Source organism: Pyxicephalus adspersus, chromosome 2, assembly GCF_032062135.1.
Source record: "Pyxicephalus adspersus chromosome 2, UCB_Pads_2.0, whole genome shotgun sequence".
In the NCBI taxonomy this organism is placed as follows: Eukaryota; Metazoa; Chordata; class Amphibia; order Anura; family Pyxicephalidae; genus Pyxicephalus; species Pyxicephalus adspersus.
In genome coordinates, this window is record NC_092859.1 from 20,294,865 (window position 1) to 20,312,758 (window position 17,894).

The following is a 17,894-nucleotide window of genomic DNA, read 5'->3' on the forward strand; positions in this document are numbered from 1 at the left end:
AAGAAGAAGAAGGCATTCTGTGTGGAGGAAAAACAATTTAGGCTCTGTATAAGGAAGGGATTCTTCACTGTAAGGTCTGTGAAAATGTAGAATCGGCTCCCTCAGGAAGTAGTTTCAGCAAATACTATAGATTGCTTTATTAAAAAACTGAATGCTTTTCTAGAAGCACAAAATATAACTGGTGATTAAGGCTTTGAAGTAAAGAGAACAAGGACTGTTGATCCAGAGAACATCCGATTTGCTTCATGTGATGAGGAAGGATTTTTATTCCCGTTGGAGCAAATTGTACCAGGGTTTTTTTTGCCTTCCTGTGGATCAACTATGTCCATAGGGGTTTATATCTGGGATATGTCTATTTCCTTAGTGGTTGAACTTGATGGATCTATGTTTTTTTTTTCAGCTTAACTATCATAATGTGTAATTGTGCCTTGTTCTGCTTAAACAGCTCTGAGCTGTCTCTAAAGGTGTCCTGTACCATCTGACACCAGGACCTTAGCAGTAGATCCTTTTATACTGTACCCGAAATCAGGTTCACCCTAATAAATGGTAGGCATGTGTAAGCTCACTGTACATTTTTTGTATTTCTTTTCAGCAGCAGATAAACTAAATGTTAGGCTAATTCTCTCTGCCTTATTATCAAACACTTCTTCAGAGCTGGCATGCACCCAAACCAAAAATTAGGAAATAACCACATTGCTTGCAAGAACAGTCAGCTTGTGTAATGCTGATAGCTGCTGCAGCCAGTATATGGTTAATTCTTTACTGGCGCCTGGGGTGATTTTAAAATGTAATTATACAGAGAGTGGATAAGTTCACAGCTGGCTTCTGCTAGGAAGACAGAAGTCTTCTTCCCATAGTGCATCCTGCTGCTGACATTAGTTTGAAGCAGAAGCATTTGATAAAATTTGGTTTAGGTTTGCATTTTATTTGATTAAATCAGTTGAATCTGATGATCATTTTCATAGGTGTGTGTGTGTGAAGGAGGGGAATAGCCCCCAATAAAATTAAGCAAACTTTTTTTTGCAATGCTTGCTGACCTTTACTTTTCTTACATGACAATGCAGGGTTCTCCCCAGGCCCTTTTAGCTGGGCGCATCACACGGCTGTTTTTGGGTGGTTACTGAAGCGTTTGGTCACAATACAGGGGCTGCCACCCGCCTACAATTTCTTCCCACCCAGTTAAAAAAAAATTCTGGGTTGAGCACTGCAATGGATTCATTCTATTACAGAAGGTTTTGTGTCATGGTGGATTATACACAAGAAAGACACAATGTTTACTACCTAAGGACCTTTTTGGGTCTATATTTCTCTTATGATAGATTTTGCTTTAAAAAGTCTTAATGATTAACATTTAGGAATGAGAGCCCAAGCTTCCCCTTTATTCAAAGTGAAATGGTTCCTTTTCTTGTCTTCCAGCAACCCGGATCCAATTCTATGCTATAGAAATAGCACGGAACAGAGAGGGATACAATGATGTCATCTTCCATCAGACAGCAGAACCCGGGAAATAATCATCCCACAAATGGCAGACTGATGAATTCAAGCTGTTGGGAATCACAGGTCTACCGATTCACCATGGACACATATATGAAAAAGCAATTGATTACCCAGCAGCCAATTGTTACCCTGTATGTAACAATACCAATTAACAAACAATTCAATTTTTATTTTCTGCAGTTTCCACTATACACTCATTTGGCAAACAGTAAAATACCCAGAATTCATTGCTGTCAACACAGACTTCTAAACCACCTCAGAGCCAACAAGTGCCGGACGAGAGTATTCGTGTCTTTTTACGTTTTCCAGTAAAATAAAATACATGTATTATAATCTACACCTCTCCTATATGACTGAATAGTTGCCTCAATTCTGGACTTAGCAACAATTTTGGAACAGGAAGTGTCTTATTTATATAAAAGGAGATACAAAAGTCTTCTCTCAGTTCTACAACAACCCAAAAGCTGCTAAGCAGTTTAATTTTCAATGAATGCCATCAATGCAATATTTCCTATAGACAAAGGCAGACATGATTTTGTCCATAGTGGAAGTCTTCTTAAAACCCATAGAGAGGAAAGGTTGGAATCCATTACGGGTGGTAATGGTATGGTAACATTACCACCCGTACAACTCAAATCTAAATTTGAGGTATAATAAGGTTGATTTTAGTAACTCTATGCTACTAATTTATATATGGTGGTAAAAGAGATCACCAGCTTTTTAAGTTTTTAATAATAGCTTTATATAGGATCAGTTTATGACTGCAGCAGCTAGCATTTATAAAATGGATCACAAACTACATCCAATATGGCTTGTTACCCTGTTGCAAGTGATTTCTCACAGAAAACATCTTCGTTGGAGGGATTTCATTTTTTTTTTTCTTCATTAAAGTGTTCAGGCATTATTATGTGCTATGATTTGCTCTGGTGCGTGTATGGCACCAAGGTAGCCCACAGATAACAGCTCTAAGACATTTTTCTAGCTGTGGGCATTGGTGAAGTTCAGACTGAAATAAAGACTTAGCTCCACTTGCTAAAGAATACAAACACTGGAACCTCCATGTATTTGTTTTGTTTTTACATTCCCTGAAAAATGCTAGACGCCTGGTTTTACTAGTGACTGCCTACAGAGAACAAGAGGGTCAGTTCTGCCTGCAGTTGCAACTCTGTGGTAAAGTCACCCTTACAATTTACATCTATATAAGGTGGTATCCATCGACAGCTCCTATAATTATCCCCTGAAAGTACAGAAGAAATATGGAGGCCACCATTGCTGACCTTCCTAAAAAATCACAGCTTGCTATATATTGACCTATAGGACATGAAAATAAAACCCCCTATTCTGTCCATCATCCATGATTTAAAAAATGCTAAAGGATCAGTATGACTGACAGGTATCACATACAGAAGGTTGCCAATGACAACCTCCATATTTCTCAGTGATGTTTCCACACAAGGAGGCTGCTATCCTCTAAATCAGGGGTATCAAACTCAAATACACAGTGGGCCAAAATGAAAAACTTAGACAAAGTCCTGGGCCAAACTTGAAACTGAAATAGCACCACTACTACAATTCTCTTCATCTTTAAATCAGTCCAATGCGGGGCCACACATAGGCAGAGAGCTTGTTGGTCTATAGACGCGAGTGATGACAGGAATTGTAGTAGCGGCGCTATTTCAATGCAGCGGCAGGCCAGCTGCAATTCATATTTAAGATTCCTATGGGGGCCAAAAAAAACAGGACATTGCAGGCCAGAGTTTTGACACCCCTGTTCTAAATCATGGGCTGCATGGCAATTCCAAAACAGTGCTGTGAGTCCGATTAAACCCTCCATCTAAATAACAGAGAACTAACCAGAAGTGGTACTTAGCAGCAATAAATGTGATCCACCTCCTTTATCCTCAGATAAGGAAGTACTCTAGAAATCTTACTCCCTACATAAAGGATTACCTGTTAAACTGGAATTTAAATATATAGTTCCTTCAGTCAATGGCCCCAGGGCATGTTCCCAGGGCAGTCATCAATCTGGAATAAGGGAAGAAACAAATAGTTGTACCTCTCATGTACAAGCTGATCTCACCCAAATTGGATTAACTAGACATCAGAGTAAGGGATGTCATCAGAGGTATTCCCTGCAGTCCTGTCAGATGGATCTACAAATTTCTAATTATTTTGCTACTCTTAGGATATGCCAGAGCCATGAACTAAACCCAAAGATGTGATTGAGGATGTTTGCTATTCACAGAACAGATCTAAATTTGCAACATGCCTACAAAAAAAAAAAAAAAAAAAAAAAAAAAAAAAGGTCCTTTCTAAAGTTTGATGTGATTTAGACCAAAGTGAACCCATGGATATTGAACTATTTAACATCTGTAAAGCAGCAGATTCTCATCCGATACTAGCCCTGAAACGATAATCGGACGTGAATCCTCTGACGTGTACGTAGCCTAAGTCACAAGTTGTTGTCACAAGTCACAGTGACAATGAGGCAACTATCAGACACACTACAGGCTTTTCATCAACCACAAGTCTCCCAATACTCCAGTACAGGACATGTATGTGCTAAGAGGTGGCCTGGCGTTCTCTCTTGCTGTATCCAAAGGTACACTGAGGATCCAACAAGACAGAAGCCTGTAACACTAATCATTCACTCCACAGTCAAAATAAGAGCAGTGAGAGGGCTGCATCCCTCGGTATACAGGATTTGTTTATTACAAAATGTCCTTGCAGAACCTGTTCACCCTTTTTCAGTGCAGTCTCTGCAGAGCCTAACTCTAGCAGCGCAACGCTCTGCCACTCCTCTGTACATCCACGCTGATGGGGAGGGAAGCAGTGGGAGGGGGGCTGGGGTGGTGGTGATTTTACTGGTCACTCAATATGACACATACATACATAATATATATTTATATATATATTTGTAATTTTCAATAGGGGCTCAAGTCCAGGTGAACAGGTGCGTCTCTCACATTCACTCATAAGCACCCCACCCGCCTCCACTCTGTGGAAAGGGGGGAGGAGGCAGAGATCCACTCGCCGTTTTTAATTCCCCTGTCCGTAGAAAGAATTCAAAACATTACCAAAAAATGTGTAGGACTTTTTACAAGGGGAGGAAGGTGGTGGGGAGATGATGGAAGAGGTGTGGGGAGAGGTCAGCTCATCATCTCGTTACTGTTGGGGCCGCAGCTTGAGTTTTTCATAGAGTCGTTGACTTCTCGTCGGAAGGCCGAAAGGTTCTGCGTAAACCTGGGGAGATAAACCAAAAGTATGAGACAATGCTGCAATGACTCTCTAAGTTGGCTGAAAGATCGCATTTTGCAAAAAACTTGAAGGAAAGCAAATGTGTTACCATCAGAGGATGAATGGAGGTCTTTGTGCACATTCATAGAAGGATCCAACTTGTGAAGACTGGACAGTGCAGCTATGAGCTGCCTATTGACAGGTAAGCATGTAGCTTATCAACTGTGATTTAGGGAGGGGGTAACTGATCCTACAAAATGTCATCTCAATGAAAAGTAGGATTACAAAAGGTAAAACCTTTCAATACAAATTAAAAATGGAGGAAACAAAAGGTTATTTTCAAGAAAAAAAATCCTTATCACCATATGCAGAGTTGGGAAGATTAAGTTTTATGCAAATATTCCATTAAAGTGGAGTTTCACCCTGTATCCCTGTCACTCATTGACCAAAAGGGAGTGGCTCTGCAGGACAGGTAAAGCATAACTGATATTTACAGAGGCGCACCAATGAAGATTCACATTGTAAGTAAAACAGTACTTTCAAATCAAAGCACTGACCTGTCTCTGTTTTTGGTGAGTAGGTTCCCCTCAATTCCTTCCATTAGGTTCTCGAAGCACAGATGCATGGCTTGCTGTTTCTCAGGGGGCTGACTGCTGACAATGCTGTTTCGGAGCTCTGCAAAGTACTGAGGGACACAAAGAGTGTTTTAGATGGCAGCAATACTTACAAACTTGCAAAGCTTATTTATTAAAGCTTCCCACCCCTTCTCATTAAAAAGATCAAAAGTGAACACATAACTGCAGTGTTTTATACATTATGTATTTTTTTACCTGTATTGTTTTTTTCAACCAAGGAACTGAAATATGATTAGCTGTTACTTAAAGCCTAAAATGTGTTGATGTGATTAATGAAGTAGGCAGAAAAACAAACAGATTTGATAATGAAGCAAATGATGGAAGCAAATTATGGGACACATCTCCTACCTTCTCATTGAGGAGAATTAAGCCTAGCAACGGCCTGCTCATTGACCACTGGTTTCGACAGTCTTCAAAAATGATGATGTTGAGAACAGTGGAAAGCATCTAGAAACAAAAGACACAAACATTAATAAAAGCTCCCTGCTGGTCCACCTACATTATTCCCCTGCTGTGTGTAGTCATGAGAGAGCAGAATGCTGGAAAGCAGCAAAACATTTACACTTTTCAATTATTTCTGTGGAACAATTCTGTTTTGTTTTTTTTTTTTTGTTATATCAATGATCTCAATTATCTTTAAAGCAAAATTGTTCTGAAAATTATAAATTTTTCCTATAAATTGTAGTGGTGATCAATCTACTTATAGATTCCACATTTGTGTGGCTGGAAAGCAGCAAGTGTGAATTGCCTACAATTCTCTTCTTCATTATACTGAACTTACAACATGCTCTCCTCATTTTAGTATCATTGTTGTGCTGGAATGAGATCCCAATGCTGTATGATATGAACAATCTTTCCACAGGCTATTCTAAATGTTCCCATGAATAGTGATCAGCCACTCCAATACCAGCACTGTTTGCACAAAGGGAATTTACTGGTGTCAAAATAAAGCTCAGGAATTATTTTCTGCAATATATCTACATGGGGGTAGAGGAACCGCAAAAAAATTTCTAGTTTCTGATCATGTGTTGCAGCATCAACAGTTTTATATAAAGAAATTTGCCTCCAGGCTACATCTCTGCCAGAGCCTGTGGATGTTCCTCAGGGACAAACCCAGGCCTTCAAGAATGAAAACAAAAAAACATTCTTCCTCACTGTTAACACATTTATGCAGTCTTGCTGTTATTTTACTCTTAAAAATCATTTTTTATATATCTAGTTTCCTGGAAATCAAAGATGTTAGAAGAAGAAAACCCAATATGTCATAAGTCACCTGTTGGATCATCTCTGGGTGCTGCTGCATGATGTGCAGGAAGCGTTCGCTCTCTTGTGGAGGTGGGGCTCCCCTTTTCTTACTGCTGCGAGAAAGCTGCTTGAAGAGGTATGTGACTATGTGGTCCAGGCAGGAGCAACAGCCCGTGCATACCATGGTATCTAAAAAAATGTAGAATACATCATTTACAAAAAAAAAAAAAACACATGGTGTCAGCATTTCTACAAAGACCTAGATACAAGCAGATACTCACCCAGAGCTGTGAGCCCCTCAGAGATAGAGGATAGAATGTACATGATTACATGAGGCTCCAGGCTGGCAATGAAAGACATGTGATCCTGAGTCAGCACCTCCAGCAACGAGTAATACGACTGACTGAGCTTGGGGTAATCCTGCAATTACAGATCAATGTTATGTTACATTCAATGTTATATTTAACATAAAACTGTCTGAGCCTGGGGCAGTTCTTCTTTCACAAGGGACATATCAGAGGCCTGTTCATACAGAGGACAGTGGTTCTCTGATGTGTAAAATGCTAGTTGTGCTCTTAATGTGAAAAAATAAGAAAAAGCAGACACAGATGGGAGGGGAAAAAAAGAAGCTTCTTTCTAATAAAATAATTCATTTTTTTGAGTGGGATCAATACCCTTTTTATCAGCATATGTAAGACTATATTAACTAATACAAACTGTAGTTTAAGTGTAAGTCTAAACCTGAAACCACCGGGTAGAACTAAAAACTCAACTTCCAGATCCAGTCACTAAAAAGTTCTGGATCTCAATATAGAATCTTTAAAACAAAACTACCCTTGCTGTGGGGCTTGCTTTGGGCAGAGGAGAAATGCTCGTTTAGGTCTACGATTGGAGTAAATATGTCTTTACCTCAACCTTCACTCTTTTGGCTTGCTCCTCTTCCATACAACACTCCATGTGGTTGGTTGGCCCTCAGCATCCTCACTTACAATACAAGACTGTTGGTTCTGCATTGTTGGGGATGATGTCAGTGCCTAACACCACAGCACAGAGCCCTTTATGGAAGAGGCTGCAAGGGACTTGCATATGGATTAGCCTGGAGATAGAAAATTTTAATTTAGAGTTATAGAAAAGTCCATTTTGGACTGGATCTGCAGTTTCAGAGGGGCATCCCAGTGTTATAGACACAGTAATACAACTGATCAGGCTTAGTTTTCCTGCAATTACAAGAGGCAAGTAATGTCATATTTACAGCAATATGACCAACAATACAGTGCAAAGAAAAAGGACTGCAGAGTACACTGAATGAACCTGATTTTAAGCTAAAAACAACTTAATATACAGCTGACCTATCTAGTGGTGGTCTTCCAATACAAGCTAATTGTTTAGGCTGTTATGGCAAAGGGGGGGAAGAAATATAACAAACCTAATTTCAGAAACAGTATCATCACAGATAAGACAATAAAAACCAAATCTAATTAAACACTTGGCATTTTAGTTTCTATAAATCCTGTTGGCTTTTTGTAAGGGAAACACAAAATAAAACTAGGTAAGGCTTTAGGATAATCCTGCAGATCGGAAGACTTCGATTTTTTTTTTTGCTAACTTAGATAACAATGCAGTGATAGAGAATGTTGCAGGTTTGAGTGCAATATTACCAGCAGATCACTGTGTGGCACAGACAGCAGCAATTTGACAAATGTCTGCAGGGCATTATCCAGAGCTTCATCTCCGTACAGTCTGAAGACACCGAAGTTGACATAGCTGCCACTTAGAGCTGCTTTTAGCACCGAGAAACAGATGGAGATTCCCTTCAACTTCAGCACATAGAGCTGCTCCTTGGGTAGCTCACCCAAGGTCAGGATCCGGTTACCTGAGGGGAAAACGCATTGTATTAACATAATATAAACACGTCCAAAAAGTAGAAACGTATATGTCTTGCAGAAATAAAGCATGCTGGTTTAATGTATATTTTAGGTACCTTGCAATGATTTCAGCGAACCTGTCACTTAGCAGGCAACTATTATGCTAAAAATTGTATTTGGTGCATTCAGTAAGCCACCATCCACATGGAACTTGGTGACTGACTTTTGATCTAAAGCTGGGTACACACGTCCGATGGTTCTCGGCCGATATTGGACGAGAATCTGACGTGTGTACAGCGCCCATTGTCTGAACGACCGTCCTGGCGGATCCACGGACGATGGACGATCCTAATGCAAGGTAAAGGGGAGAGCACACAGCAGGGTGCCGCTCCGTCATTCTCCCACTCCCCTCTCCATAGAGCAGAACGGTGCTGTATGTACAACACTTGTTCATGCATCGTGCATTTCTAAGTTGTTGCACGATTGCAGATGTGTATGTAGCCTAAATCCCACCAGTAGTTGGTGATAAAATTTGTTGTCACCCAAATGCAGCCTTACAGTATCAAAAGGGTGTGTGAATCACAAAACTGGCTAAACGGAATATTTGCTTAAAGTAACAATTTCGTAATTTGGCAACCCACAGCCTATAATGCCCCTGAAAAGAAGACCGTTTGATCTTACTGAGCAGCTTACCATAGGTTGTGATCATTTTACTGGTCTCTCGGAATAGAAGAATGCCATTCGGTGAAGAGACATCAAACTGTAACCGCTGTGACCTGTTAATAGGGCAAACACAATCAGCCCCTGGAAGACTGCATTTTGGTATTATGATAAAAATAAAGAACAAAAAGATCAAGACATACCTGTTGTGTACCAGTTCCGCCATGAGCTTAAGGATCGGTGTTGTACAGGCTGGGTCATGGAACCAGAGTTCTAGCGCTCTCTGAAGAATGGGCATGTATGCTGGGTATCTGAGAATTGCTAAGGAATAGCAATGAACAGGACTGCTACATACCACATGTCTGTCCTCCAATCACTAGCGCTTGGAATAATACACATGCATCCTCAAACTTACATTGTAATTTGAACTGTAATTTTTTTACAGACAAGACATGACCAGAGGCCAATTCACCTAGTTACCATTTTCTCATCAAGCAACTGGTCTAAATTGCTTTTTACACACTATTCACAGAGCTACCGAATCAGTTATACAAAATGAGAATGAAAAAAGTTAACCATTACAGCGGTAATTTTTTATATTGAATGTTCAAAAGGAATGTGGGCAATGGGTTGCTATGCATTACAGACATTTTTGTCATTTTTTTTAGACTTTACCAGCCTTCCTTCAACGTGTTAGTCATGTCAGCAAATACCTAGCGGAGCCTGAAAAGGATACATCCAGTCAAACAGCATCATAAAGCTACTCTTGGCGTTAAATGCAAAGGCGATTCCTCGCAAGTCTCTCACCAACCCAACTAGACTTCTCTAGAGTTAAAAACAAAACAAAAGAAATACAATGTTGAAACAGGGTCAGAAAGCATTTTTACCAACATATGCTGAAGGCTGGAGACGGGTGCAACTTGCACCTTTAAGCTTGACAGTTTGGTCATGTGATTTTTTTAATATAATAGATACCTGAAGTGACATAGTTTATTTTCAGAAACATTGTGGGTGTCATACTTGTAAACAGTCAAGGCACTGCAGCATCTGATATTGGATTTACAGTGGTTGTGGCTTAAAGTGTAACTATGGACATACACAAGAACATATACAATGCAATTAAACAGCAGTTTTTGTATTCAGTCCTCCTTGTAACACGTTTTATTTATTAACACATATTATTATAATGGATCTATTGAGAGGAATAATGAGTAATATCACTATGTTACAAGGTGAATCAGAAAAACAAAAACTGCTATGTTAATGCCATGTGACTTTTCTTTAACACTCTCCACAATCCATTTATAGGTCAGGTTCACTTTACCGAATGTCCTTCTAAGGGGCAAAGACAGGATAACTGCCATCACCCTCTTTGGCATTTACTAAAATGCGTTTTGTTACATCGGTGCACTAACGGAGGTAGTACAACCTGAAGAAACAATACTGACACAAGATTTGATGCATTAAAATAAAGCAGTGGTTACTAGGAGTAGTGTTTTTTTGAGTCTCGGCAAGGGACAAAGACTCCCCGAGTTAGGTAGGTATTATTCTCAAATATATTACATATAAATGGTCACCTAGATTTAAAGCAAATTTACTGTGGATTATGATCTCTGCTAATACAGGAGAAATAAGTCACTAGTAACAGATGGGCAAGTGGGGGGAACAGTGGATAGCATTTCAGACAAGGGGGGTGGGGGCTGGGGACATGCACCCCTATGACTGATCAGACTATATAAAAGTCCGGCCTTCCTTTATAAATAGCCAACTTAAGAGAATAACAGAGTGGCTTAATGTAATTGTCTGGTTAGCCATCATAGGAGCAGTTCTAAAACAATGACTTGGCCAAATATATGCAACAAATCGCCGTAAATAACAAGGGACTTTACCACATGACCAATTCACATTACCTTTGCTTCTTGCTCATTAAAGTTGTTGCTGTTAAACATTTGGGCCATTGATTCAAAGGCAGCGGTTAGAGGCATCATGAACTGAGCAAACTGTTCCTCATCCTCTCCTAAACACAGTAAGGAAAAAGTAAATGACACAGATAGAGGTGATGACAAAACTCACAAGATTTAACAAAGCAAAAGTACCTAAATCCACCATGAGGAGACGCCCCAGTGCTGTATAGAAGGTAGTTCGGCAGCGCATATCTGACAAATTTGACTGGCTGTTGATTCCCAAGAAAGAAAAGTGTTCGCTCTGTAAGAGAGAATATCGATATAACTGCAGGCCTTGATCCTAAAAGAGCATTATCGAACAAAATGTGACCAACTTCATTTTACATCAAATGCTTTTGACCTATTATATGGAGTTTTTGTTCCAAATGCTCTACTGGTTCCTGTCCTCCTTCAGTCAAATTTACAAATTAGGAGACGAGAGAGGTAAAGTCCTTTGACGAACAGAGACTATGTTTGTGAGTCTTACATGTACTTATATACAGATATGAACCATTTGTATATGCAGAGAGGATGAGGTGTTTGGGGAACATTACCAATTTGATCACATATGTGCCAAATAATAAAATCTCAAAAGTGAAGACGTTTCCCAAACCATCGATTTCTTCCCTCCAAGCCTGAAAAGTTCCTAATTTATTAAATCAGCATCTTGGTGGCTTGGCAATTAACTTTGCATTAAAAAAAGAAAACAAAATTCTTTAAAAATTTTTTTTTAAAAGCACAACACGTTTTTTTTAAATACAACCAGGGTAATACTGGGACCTATTTTCAGCTTCATGTAGAGAAGTCTGGGGGGGGGGGATGAAATCGGGGCTTTCAGCAACATATGCAATTCAGTATATCATTTTACTGTATACAGCAACAGGTACATCGCAATTGATATGAATTTCTGCATTATAGGCACCGTTGCACTTACTGTGTGGTTGTTTAACATGAACTGAACAGCACTGAGCTTCACCAGCTTCCTGACACTGCTGTACGTGCGAGGGGTTAAGGAAAAACAACTAATATCACAAACAACCTTATAAAAAACATACAATTCATTAAAAAGCAGGTTCTTAATAGGCCTACAATAGGTTGTCATTCACCAAACTATCATTTTAATATTGCAGATATGCAGCTTTTATTGGAATAGTAACCACGAGTCTGCGATGAAGGTACATGATGAATTTCCTGTTAAAGGGAGTGCCTGTCTGCCAGTTTTGGTTCACTGTTGTCACCATGTCAAATCAGACTTCTAAAAAAGACTAGAAGCGGATGTGCCAAGCAACTTTTGTACAGACATGGCTCTCTGCTGTCACCATCAGGAAATCAGTCCTGAGAATGCCATGTACAAGTATGTATGAGGCTACAAAACATCTGCAGTGCTCATATGCAACAATAAGTATAAAAAAAAAAAAGAAAAAAAAAAAGAAAAAAGAAAAAAAATTGTTGGGAACTATTTATGTCAAAGTGGTTTAACAAACTGGCTGGTATTTATTAATTGTTTACATGTACCATAAAGAATCTTTTGTTTATTCTACCTAAGCATCTTTTTAATTTATTTCTAGCAAAAAAGGCCAGACAAAAACATACACGACTAACGCAACGATAACCCACCCCAAGGTAAAAGACCTTGCATGTACAAGAACAGTAATAGATCCAGTATATCCCATAATCAAACACAAGTTGCATCAGAAATCCTACAACAGAATTATATTATTGTCATCTGGGTGGACAGGTTTGGATTTATGTCAATGGTATTAGTTTGACAGTTTTTAAAGCTTCACAGGTTATTCAGAATTCACTCACAGATGTATATTATCTGCAGTTGATATCCTTCACAGGTTTTGCATTTCCATAGACTAGGGAATGCAAAACCTGTCTGATATGAGCAAAAATATGTTAACACAACCGCTTGGGTTTGGAAGTACGCCTGAGTTCCCCCCGCCCACCCAGCAATATCCAAATATTAGTGTAGGATATCCTATAGACAAGTCATTCAGCAGCTGAAGGGTCTTTGATGTGATGGGTTCGCAGCGTCCCCAGTATTTCAAATTTGTGATTCTGCAGAAACATAAAAGAGCAGGTCATCTCTTTTCTTGTACAATTAGTATTCATAACAGGCAACAGATGCTGGACAAAAATTACAGAAGCAAGCCTCACATTTTGCCAATGAAGATGCTCAGCACCATTGTTTCATCATTCAGACCCAACACGTCTGAGAGACGACGGTAAAGCTGCAATTGAGAGAAAATAAAGACCATGATCAGACCATGAACAGATGGAGTACAAAATGCTAGCTACTGCTTAGTGTTAGCTGGCGATCCTAGTTACCTTGGAGGACTTCTGCACTTGATCCCCAATGTATATTTTCCTGAACTGCTCAAAGAAGCTCAGCATAGAAAGTTCCAGCTTCTCATTTCCAGCCTGTGCTAGACGCGAGTCTGTGAGGTTCATGAGCTGAAGCACTCTGTCAAATTAAAAGAATGATACGATGATGAGTATGGTAAATAAAAAGCAAAGAAATTATTGAAATCAATAATATGTTATGATATAGCCATATGAAATAATGTCAATCTGAAGAAAGTGTTTAAATTCACCTTTAAATGTACAATAACATGTGTAACTGGCCGCTGGTATAGAAAGCAGGTCCTTACCATTTCCTGTCACCCCACTGCTAGCAATGAGATCAAAGATTTAATTTGTTAACTGAGCGGAACAGGTGGCAGGCTACACAGTAACCATGCAGATTAGAGCTGCAAATTCCTTTATTTGGGGTTTACATCAGGGTTTTGTACTTCTGGGTGTACTCTTCAAAGCAACTGAAGAGGTATGAAAAGGACTGGAAACAACGATCCACAGCAACCAGGTAAATGCCTCTAGAACACAATTCTAGATTTTTACTTGCTATGCAATTTTTCATGTTCGAAAAATTGTCTTTTAAAACATTTTTGAACTAACATGGCCTAATGCACAAAAGCAATGGTTTGATGAAAAAATATTAACTTATTGGTAAGCCATGTAGACTGTATCTGATGACATGTTGTATACTTAGATTAACTTGAATTTATTTCATTAGAATAAACCAGTCAAATCATACCCCGACTACATTAATAAGTGCATGTCAAAGCTTCATAAAAAGAGGATATTTAGCACATCTTTCTATTACATACTGTGAGGGAAAGAAGTATTTGATCCCCTGCTGATTTTTGTACGTTTGCCCTCTGACAAAGAAATGACCAGTCTATACTTGTAATGTTAGGTTAATTGAAGCTGTGAGAGACAGAATAACAACAAAAGAACCCTCAAAAGTCAGAGCTTGATGTGCATTTCCCTTTAAAAACACTGCCAGATAAGAAAGATCTGTTGATAGTCCCTGAGTAATCTGTTGAGTTCCTAGCTTCCTGTGTGGGCTGACAACACAAACTAAACACACAAATCAGGCCTTGCAAATACAATAGTGTCACATGTGGGAGAGCTGATCCGAATTTAGCAGGCCCAGCATCATATTTGACTAGGAAATATTTATTGTATATACTGTATCTACCATTAGACTGTTCGCTTCTTAACATGAATATGAGATCTTTTCATAGCTATGACTGCAGTAATACCTACCGACATACTAGTTCTCCATCCATGGCATCTTGCTCATCGGTGCTGGCAAATGAGACTCTACCTCCAATCACTGCCCCGATGATGTATACAAGCCAAGTGAGGCGACCTGAAGGAAGAGGCAAGGTGAAAAGGTAAAAAAGAGAACCAAGGAAAGCGAAATGTGTACGACATAACCCATTTAAAGAGGATTTTTTATGTAGCAAAAGGAAAAAGTAATTTAAACAAATCAGAACTTTGGCTACTGTTCTAACTTTTATGGCAAATTTCCTTTATTAAGTGTAATAATTTAAAGCCAAGAAATAGCAGGAACATCTTTACTAGCCTCCGCATACAAAGGGATATTATGAGCAAAATGAACAAGTGTTATCGATCTGTACACATTGATCCTCACCTTCCTGAACAGCCAGCTCCATGCTAGGGGCTGATCCACTCTGAAGAAGTTCCTGATAGGTCTGTGCTGATTGGTCAAACAGCTGCACCAAGAGTGCACACGTCTTGTCATATTCACAGCGCCCAATGGTGGAGAGCTGATCCAGCTGTTGCTGCACCAGTCCTGCGTCATCAAGCGGATCCTCCAGGCCATCCCTACAAAGATATCATTTAGGTGAAGGAGTTTTACCAGGATTTAACCCAAAGACAATAGCCACATTATACCGATACAAACTGAAACCCATTTGTTAATATTTATTTTGGCTAAAAATATCAAGAGGAATAGGAAACAATTTCAACAAAGGTCCATCCTAAATGAGCTGATACATCACAAACAAAAGTATACAGAACGATAGGCAACCTGTGTCCAAGAGGAATGGGGACCAGTGTTTATGGAAAGTTCACAGCACATGTAACAAATTTCAGAGTGACAGTCATAGGAAGGAGATAACGTGTGCTTTTTGCTTGACAGTCTGCTTTAGCTCCACTTAATGGCAGGACACATGGCCACACTTTATTTTTTCCTTACACATTCATTATAAAACCATAAGAGATTACAATCCATGCTAATTCGTTTACCTGAGGATTATGTGTACAGACTCCAGGCGAGATGTGACATAGGCCTTTGTCACTTCTGGAGTGTAAGTCTCCAGGAGATGTGGCTCTGTAGCCTTCACATAGGGCACAGATGCTGCAAGACGCTGCCACAGACTTAAGAGGTAATGTACTGAATTCGGTGCAAATTCCCAGTGCTGAAAAACAAGGACACACAAACCATTTATGCAAAATCCAAAATAATAACCTGATCATCAGATACAAGTTAGATGTATTATATACTGCTTATCAATGGTCTAAGGACTTGGATGATGAGATCAGATTGCAGTGCATATTTAAGCAACATACTATCCCTGTTGCTTTTCTCTAAAATCAACATGGCTTGTGACAGTAAGATGGTCAGACAGTAAGACCTCAAGCAGATACTAAAGAATTACACCTTAAATTAAAGTATGTTCAAAAGGAAGTCAACTGGTTTTATGTTAGTCATAGAACAGATCTTTTGTCAGTGAAAACCGTCTAGTGAAGTGAAACAAAACATCTGGCTAACAGCAAATCCCCCCCCCCCCAAGTGTTACAAGGACACAAGTGAAGGTAAAATCTTCCCGTACACACTAACAGTAAAACTTCAGAAAGTATGATGCTTCCCTACACTATTAAAAAAACAACAACAACAAAAAAAAAAAAAAACCTTGGCTAGAAAGTTGAGTGTGTTTTTTGCAGCCAAATCTTCTCCGAAAAACAGAACATTTATATAGACTTGCTATTTTCACATATAACAACGGCTGATATTAATTTATGTGTGTTTAAACCAACCTGCAGACTGGTGACAGTAAAGTTAGCAATAAGCCTGATGACTTCTGGGTAATTTTCCACTTTCACCAGCTCTCCCAGCTGGTAATTACTCTTCAGTCGGGCTAGCAATCGACAGAATTCATGGTAGTTATTGGGGTCAGCCAGGCTCTATAAAACAAAATGACACTGATTAGTATACTGGTCCATGGGATATACAGAGCTACAAATATGATCATCCTTCCCATGTTTTGTAAAGTTTATAAAGATACCTGTGCTCTGCACAAAAGTTTCAGAAAGATTCTGTATATAATACCAGGAGAAATACATCATAGCAGAAACTGATTTATAATACACAACTGTGTGAAGTCTTTTGCATTATAAGATCTTTCATGCACTTACTTGGGGATTCTCTAAGATCCTCTTTACCCCATCCACAAGGTGTGAGAGGAACTTGGCTCTTTCGGCATTATTAAATAAGGAACGACGCACAGAGGCAATCTGTACTAAACAGGAGAGGACCTGTGCAGAAAAAGAAAGCTTGCATCATAGAACTTTTAGGACAAATGTTACCAGCAGAGTTCACTTTCTGGACCCTTCAAAAGTCACTTACCAGTGGGGAGAAGTTGGGAGGAATGGAATGATATAGGTCAAAAAACAGCTGTAGTGTAGAAGAGTCCAGGAAGGCTGCAGAAGCACAACAGATGCATGATGTTAATAGGTATACTTTCAAATTTTACCTAGAAATCAGTTCCATTAAATAATTTCCAAAAATCAAAGTAGACCAGCCTCCAAAGTGGATTTTCCAATTTCAGAAAGAATGAAAAACGGAAATTCTATGCAGCTGAGCAGATGAGTGTTGTATTTTCAGTCATAGTCTTCTGCTCAGTGGCAAATTTTAATAATATATATCTCCTTTAAGTCATGTTGAATGCGCTTGAGCATAAAGGAACAGTTTAGGTCCCAGAACCCAACTGAATAGCAACAGTTGGGCAGCCTAAAATTTGCTTTTATATAAGCCAAAAAGTTAAACAATGAGTGACCAGGTGGAGAAACCATTAAGAATCAAGCCACCAAAGGAGGTGTTGTCCATTTTGTTGCACAAAGCAACTCTCTACAATTTTAACGCACCTGAGCGCCAACTTGTCGGAATCTGCACTGTACAAAGATCGTCTGAGGACTCATCTGTGGAAGTACCAATGAAGTCAAAGTTCAGACAGTTGTGTGTAAGTTTGAGTAGCTGCATGAGCAGATCATGCTGAGACCCATCAGACAGAAGCAAGGACTTGCCAGATGCCTAGAGACAAAAGAGAGAGAAAAGTACCAGAGTTTCAGCTTTTAGGAGCGATAGAAGATTTATATTTTGCAGGTCACACAACTGGTAAGGAATCGACAAATAGGAGAATTATTGTTTCCTAGTC

At 39.3% G+C, this 17,894-nt stretch overlaps 2 protein-coding genes across 2 annotated transcripts in view; one reads left to right on the forward strand and one right to left on the reverse strand.

The window, feature by feature from the left end:
* Positions 1-1,834, forward strand: part of PBDC1 (polysaccharide biosynthesis domain containing 1) — a gene marked incomplete in the record, with an annotated part of 4,691 nt that extends 2,857 nt beyond the window's left edge. Inside the window, 1 exon segment of the mRNA XM_072399842.1 lies at positions 1,417-1,834. Coding sequence (XP_072255943.1) covers positions 1,417-1,511 — 95 coding nt within the window.
* The window catches only part of XPO7 (exportin 7), a 36,886-nt gene continuing 20,637 nt past the window's right edge, over positions 1,646-17,894 (reverse strand). The window contains exons 7-28 of the mRNA XM_072399841.1: positions 17,605-17,770; positions 17,087-17,160; positions 16,876-16,995; positions 16,498-16,644; positions 15,706-15,878; positions 15,089-15,282; positions 14,698-14,803; positions 13,417-13,552; positions 13,246-13,319; positions 13,066-13,146; positions 12,017-12,080; positions 11,236-11,344; positions 11,050-11,156; positions 9,876-9,964; positions 9,343-9,450; positions 9,173-9,255; positions 8,273-8,487; positions 6,896-7,034; positions 6,643-6,803; positions 5,718-5,816; positions 5,292-5,419; positions 1,646-4,740 (exon numbers count right to left, since the gene is read on the reverse strand). Coding sequence (XP_072255942.1) covers positions 4,647-4,740; positions 5,292-5,419; positions 5,718-5,816; positions 6,643-6,803; positions 6,896-7,034; positions 8,273-8,487; positions 9,173-9,255; positions 9,343-9,450; positions 9,876-9,964; positions 11,050-11,156; positions 11,236-11,344; positions 12,017-12,080; positions 13,066-13,146; positions 13,246-13,319; positions 13,417-13,552; positions 14,698-14,803; positions 15,089-15,282; positions 15,706-15,878; positions 16,498-16,644; positions 16,876-16,995; positions 17,087-17,160; positions 17,605-17,770 — 2,667 coding nt within the window. The 3' untranslated portion in view covers positions 1,646-4,646. The remainder of the gene's footprint in view (positions 4,741-5,291; positions 5,420-5,717; positions 5,817-6,642; positions 6,804-6,895; positions 7,035-8,272; positions 8,488-9,172; positions 9,256-9,342; positions 9,451-9,875; positions 9,965-11,049; positions 11,157-11,235; positions 11,345-12,016; positions 12,081-13,065; positions 13,147-13,245; positions 13,320-13,416; positions 13,553-14,697; positions 14,804-15,088; positions 15,283-15,705; positions 15,879-16,497; positions 16,645-16,875; positions 16,996-17,086; positions 17,161-17,604; positions 17,771-17,894) is intronic.